General features: G+C 34.5%; 1 protein-coding gene across 1 annotated transcript; it reads right to left on the bottom strand.

Annotated features, from left to right (window-relative positions):
• Nucleotides 1-631: 631 nt before the first annotated feature.
• Nucleotides 632-5362, bottom strand: LOC111403689 (probable inactive receptor kinase At5g58300). Its single transcript, XM_023032283.1, has 3 exons — nucleotides 4944-5362; nucleotides 2020-3351; nucleotides 632-1396 (listed from the first exon to the last, which is right to left on the bottom strand). The coding sequence occupies exons 2-3, from the start codon at nucleotides 3296-3298 to the stop codon at nucleotides 768-770; spliced, it is 1908 nt and encodes a 635-aa protein (XP_022888051.1). The 5' UTR covers nucleotides 3299-3351; nucleotides 4944-5362; the 3' UTR covers nucleotides 632-767.
• Between the last annotated feature and the right edge of the window lie 1405 nt (nucleotides 5363-6767).

Raw genomic sequence — 6767 nt, 5'->3', positions numbered from 1 at the left:
CCCAACGATGTAAAGGCAAGAGAATCTCATTCCTTTTTACCTTTGTCACCCATATGGAAAATATTTGGGCACAAAAAGGCATCTTGTCTACTTATTGTGACATAGGATTAATAAGCTCGTGAGCTTGGTTCTTTAAAACATAAAAATGGAAATCCTAATGTAGAATAATAAGCTCATGAGCTTGATTTTGTAAAAATCATTCATATAAACAAATAAACTATAAGATTCAATTCTGAGAATCGATGTATGTCACTATAGATGTGTAGCAGCTATATGCCTTGCATTTAGTACAAAATTGATATCATTTCTTCCTTACACGATTAGATATATTATACCTTTTCACAAATATTTGTTATGATTAAGTCTATGTGAAGTTAAGTTTTGAGTTTTGATGGATGTACAGAACCATTTTAACAGAAGTTTTCCAAATCCCTTACATGCGGGATCCACCTCATTAAAAAATGACTCCAAAAATTCCCACCCAGCCCCGCCCCACCCCACCCCGCCCATGTTTGTGTGTGTTCTGTAGGGGTTCTGTACCTAGTACCCAAGCATGGCTGTTAAATTTTACTTGAATGTATGTCTTTTACGAGATTAAAAAAAAAAAAAAAAAAAATTGATCCTACACAACTGGACAAATTCACTCTCACTAGCCATACAAGCATGAATGTATGTTCAAACAGGGTTTTGAATCAGCTGATTTATCAGAATTTGAAAAAGAAAAGAAAAGGTCAAGTAGAAATAAGTGAATAATGATTAGAAAAGAATCAAGGGGTCTGCACATTGGAGTCCTTGGATTTATTCTCTTCTGAAGATGGTCGATTCTCTGAGTCGGATAGTCGGACTTCTTCGATCATTTTAATGACTTCGTCCATGTTTGGTCGCATGTCCGGAACCTTTGCAACACATGCCATGGCGATTTGCAGCATCTGCACCATCTCTTCTTCGGAGTTTTGGAACCTCATTAACTCAACGTCGAAAACTTCAGCCGTCCATTCTTCCCTGACAACTGACTGAACCCATCTCGGAAGATCGACAATATCATCTCGTCCCGGTGATTGAATAGGTTGTTTTCCAGTAAGCATTTCAAGTAGTACGACACCAAAGCTATACACATCTGATTTGTGAGTATGTTTCCGAGTTTCGATTACCTCAGGAGCACGGTATCCTGCCTGTCGAGATGAAGTGGCAGGAGTGTTCATGAGAGGGGCTAACCCGAGATCAGATACACAACCATCTAGATCTTGATTCACGAGGACGTTCGATGCCTTGATGTTTCCATGAGTAAATTTAGCACCACCTGCAGAATGGGTATGAGCAATGCCCCTTGCTGCTCCTAGGGATATTTTGACTCTTGTAGCCCAATCTAGAGGTGTTTTCCCGGCGACCTTGTTTCCTGTTGAAACGAAATTGAGCAAATATAAGTGAAAAAAGATTTGTTGTTCCATCCACAGAGCAGAGCAAGAATCAAAAGTACGACCTACGAAAATGGATGATAGATAAATTTGCTTGCTTCCGAGTTTCGAATTTGTTGTCTTTCTAAAGGACATATATCAAATTCTATTGATCTAACGCATTTAAAAAATGAATGATTCTCGTCCCGCCTAATATAATAAGAAGTTCCAAACTTACACTACAGAGAAATTATTTCTAAAATACAATCAACTTGTGAAATAGAATTTTGTCACACGAGTAAGATAATTATGATTTATGGTTTTACTTTTTACATTCAACCACCAAAGTAATGCTGCATTTGAAGTTTAATCTCAGTTTTCCCATTGTCTTCCAATGATTTTTTACATGTTTTACACTTGACATTTTTTTCCTGTTTCTCTTCTTGTCTGTAATATTGTTGACACGTGATGATCATATTTTTATTCGACTGTTCAATATCGGTGTAATTGAACAGTTCACTAACAGAAACTCTCGTCTTCTAGAGTAATAAACATGTTAAAAGAAACGCAAGAAAAACCAAGAAAGGCAGAAGAAACGAAAGGAACGAGGGAGAATATTGCATACCGTGCAAGAGAGTTGCCAGGCTGCCATTTGAAAAATAGTCATAGACTAGGAGCTTCTCATCCTTGGAGTAGTAATAAGCCCGTAAAGGTACAACATTGGGATGCCGGCCCACACTCCCGATTATTTCCATCTGCTGTTCGAAGTCCTTCTTCCCCACAATTACCTCTTTCAACCTTTTCACGACCACTGTTGTCGCCTCCTCTAAGACTGCCTTATATGCTGTCCCAAAACTACCCTTTCCAAGGACTTCAGCAGAGGCCCGTAACAAGTCCTCGAGATCAAAGTTGAAAGAACAGCCCTCAAAGAATATCAACTTGTTCTTCTCGGGTTCTTGCACCCCACTGCCAAACTCCTCGCTTGGTTTTTCTCGACTCCCACCACGAGAAGGCTTAACTTTTGGCACCGGACTGTCCTCACTTTGCTTTCTCTTAAAGTAGCGCAGGAATAAAACTAGTGCTAAAAGAAATAGCACTACAGTCCCTCCAACTGCAATAGCAATAATAGCTCCTAAAGCAAGTTTTTTCTTAGAACTTCGCTTCTGAGGGACATTTGAGGGAGGTGAAAAAATGCTCGGGGAAGAAGCAGGCGGAAGAGAAGGTGAACAAGAATCTAGTGGTGGCCCACATAAGGAATTACCAGTGAATGAAGAATTTGGGAACTTCTGTAGAGACGAAGGAATAGAGCCATTAAGATGGTTGTTGCTTATGTTCAAACGTTTGAGTTGTGGGGATAGATTGGGAGTTGATCCAGAAAGAGAATTGTTCTGAAGGCTCAAAGTAGTAAGTTGAGTCAAATTCTGAATTGTTTGTGGAATTTTTCCCTGAAATGAATTGAATGAGAGATCCAAGACAGTAAGTTGAGGGGGAAAGGTTGCTGGAATATCACCAGAGAAGTTATTATGTTGGAGGAAGAGCAAACGGAGAGAGGGAAGTGATAGAATATCACGAGGCAGATTACCGCTAAGGAGATTGGAGCGAAGACTGAGAATCCTCAAAGCATCCAACTTTCCGAGGGTGTTGGCCGGAATTGGACCTGCAAGTCCAATGCCAGGAAGTCGCAGATTAATCACATTGTTATAACCCGGGGTACAAGTGACTCCAATCCAAGAATTGCAGACTGGGGTAGCAGGATTCCAGTCAAGCCTCCTACCATGTGGCACAGCAGCAGCAAATGCTAGAAGGGCTTGTTTATCGGAGTTCAAGTCACTGAGTGCAAGAGGAAAAAGACTCAAGGTGACAAAGAAGAAAGGAAGAAATGTATGGTTAGAGCAGAGTTTCATGACGCAATCCACTGGGACATGAATGTAAAATTGCTGCAGGTACCGCAGTTACTCTGAAGGAATTACAGAGAACAAAACATCGTTAGACTATCCAAACACAAATGTGGTACCAAACGACAATAATAAAACAAAGGTAAATCATGGAGTATTAATTTTAAAAACGTGGAACAGCAATGGCTCGGATAAGTATTCACAAAAAGCACGAAATAGAAGCAAAACTTCTGCAGGTAGAATAACATCCAGTTACACGCAAATGAAAACGACATTTTAGTTTATAGAACTGAAAATCTCTTCAAATTTCAAAAGCAAAAGTAAGGAAATATGAAGACAATGTAGAAACGGATCAGTACCACAGAATCCCTTAATCACAAAAATAAAATAAATAATAATAATACAATTAAAAAAAATAAAAATCAATGATTTTCATGCTATTTTGAAATGAGCAGCAGATTTCATAAGCTTTTGGTTTCAAACTGGAAGCATCTACACCTATTTTTGAATCTATCCATCAGAAGTCTCAGAAAACCAAAATGACTATCAAATTATATCATATTATTACCAACAAAGAATCTTGTTCCTTCAGAAAGGCACTTGGACATTTTTCTTCCAATCAAAATTTAAGCATTTTCCACAGCAGCTGATAATTCATTCTTATGGATTTGAAATGATTCTAGATTAAAAAATGCAATTGGGCAATTAAAAATATGCCACCAGAGCTGAAAAATGGATTTTCAAGGTTCCAACAGTAAGAATTTGAAAATTGAAACATAATACATGAATTTTTAAAATCAAGTCCTCTCTCCTATTTCCACACAAAAAAAATAAATAAAGCACGTTGACACTTGATCACCATTATCTGAAAATAGTGTTTTTTTTTTTTTTTTGGGAAAAAGAATAAGGTAATAAAGGCATCATGGAAAAAGGAAAGTGCAAAGGTATGGAACCTTTCTCTATAAAATCTTCAAGTACAGTAAAGCAATCAAAAATGCTTATTTTACAAGGAAGTAGATTAAAAGTTGCAGCCAGCGTTATAGCATACAGCTCAGACTTAATAATTATACATTTTTTAGCTGCAGAAGTTTGTTATTAATTAGCCGAAAATCTTATTTCCTAAAAATACAAAATTCAACCCTTGATGCCAACTTGATGAAAAATTCGGAGGAAAAAAGAAGAAGGCTTTCTTTGATTTGTTGAAAATATAAAAATTTGATGCCGGATGCTAAATTAGTAGAAAATAAAAAAATAAAAACATCAGAACAACGAAACATTTTCACTTTCATGGTAAAGTGAAAATGGAATTTTGGGTAGTTGAGAAGCTGTTAAGGATTCACTACATTTACATTATTTCACAGTATCTAAGAACCCTGAACTCGCATAATCAGCATTCATTAGAATGTAAAATTCCCACCAGTACAATCTTGTTCAACAAAAGCAATAAATATGTGCTCAGACTTTTGTGCAAAAGAAAAAAAGAATCTACAGCCTCTGCAAAATGTACAAACTTAACACACTCAGATCTGCCGTTAACATTCTTGTACTTGAATCTCAGTTAAATCGAAAAAGCAAAAAAAGAAGAAACGCAAACATCGGCCAAAAAAGAAAAGAAACACGTTTGAAGGGCAAAACTGTGAGAAACATAAATCACCTCGAAACATTCTGAGAATCCCAGAAAGGTTTTGTTCTCTTTTTCGGAAAATTTCTTGGTTTTGTACGGATTTTGTCAATAATGCTGAACTTGAGAGGCGAAACCTCAGATTGTTGCAATGTTGAAACTGCATTAACCGGAGGCATTGGAACTAGAGGGTTTTAAAGGACTCAAACTGTGTTGCAACAGCATTAAAAACACCATTCTTTAGTCAAAGATTCACGCAATGGGAATTCAATTTACAGATCCAGAAGAAAAAATGAAGACAGCAGTGATTATGAGCTGGAAAAGAAAGAATTGAGAGAGAAAGTCAGTTGCGTCAATTTACTCAACTACCGACTGACACTGAGAAGGAGTGTCTGAGAGAGAGAGAGAGGATAACGAGAGCATAATGCTGTTCATTTCTTAACAGACAGAGAGAGCGTAACGTTAACGATGGCCCTCGTGAACCGTACTGTAGACTCAGTTCATTTTAAAAAGTCTAAAAAAAAAAAAAAAAGGGCTTTTGACACTCAAAAATTATTTTTAGATTTATTTGATTAATTCTATGGAAATGTTTTTTTAATTAGATCTTTTAGAAGAACTAATCTAATGTGGCATCATTTAAAAACATTTTTGAAATAAAAAACTTTTATTAAAAATTAGTTTTTAAATAAAAAAATAAGGTAATTTCTTTTGAAAGCTCTTCTATAAAAAAAAAAAAAAGTCATATCAAACAAGAAAATGAGTAATGTTATTCATCACAATTTATGTTAAGTATCAGTTTAAGTGACAATTACATGATATCAAATAATAGATTCATTTAAATATAAAGTCGCATTATTTAAAAAACTTTGGTTTCAATCTAATTTGGATAACATTGTGTTTGGAAATCCAAAGAGAATAAAAATAAATAAAATAATTAAAAACATTTTCATTTAAAATTGATTGTTAGAATTTGGGAGTTAGATATATTTGCACTTTTTTTCCTTCTAGTTTCCTTTTATCAATGAGGACTAGTACATGAATTTATTCACTTCCATTCTTGGTTTTAAAAAAATTATTAGTTGTCTATATTTAGAGCATGTTTGGCTAAGTTTAATAGATTTACTTATATGTAAATTTAGGAATACAAAGACAAATTACTATAAATTCGCCAAAATCCATAATTTTGTTATAAACTAAAGAGATAAGATCAAAGAAGTCAATAAACTTGTATGTTTTATTCAAAATAAAAGTCTTATATTTATATGAAAAAATTATGATTACAAGGAATACTCAGTTACGATGATTGAGAGTACAAGGATATAAAAGTCATTTAAAAAAGTACGTTATCTTCAATAAATATATTTTTCTTTTAAGTTTTTTAACCAATAAGGTAAGGACTTGTGTAAGTCAAATTATGACAAGAAAATTCTTTATATGTAAGTCTACTCAATTGACATTTTGAGTCAAAAGCATTGGATCCTTCCAATAGTCAACTACGCTCTCTTTTTTCTTATGAGTCCCTTTCTCTCTTGTGGTAGAAGGACATCATTATTCATTATATCATATTTTAAAGAATTAATAAATATGGAAAAGTTGGAATCAGAAGTATATATATACAATAGTTCGAGTTGAACAATAGTTTCTTTTTCAGTCCTGAGGATATATTGTCAATGCAGTTTTTTCTTGTTGTAATAATTTTTATTGTATTGAAAGTGCTTAATGTTTTTTTAAAAAAAAAAAAAAATCTCATTATCACACTACATTTCAAACATTTTTGTCGCTTTCATTAACTAGTACATTTTGTTATTGATGACGAATTCAATCCAAAAGTTCAAGTTATAAAAGACATATTTTTTT

This window comes from Olea europaea, chromosome 11, assembly GCF_002742605.1.
Source record: "Olea europaea var. sylvestris chromosome 11, O_europaea_v1, whole genome shotgun sequence".
NCBI lineage: Eukaryota > Viridiplantae > Streptophyta > Magnoliopsida > Lamiales > Oleaceae > Olea > Olea europaea.
Note: the sequence above shows the minus strand (reverse complement) of the source record. Positions and strands in the feature narration are given on the sequence as shown.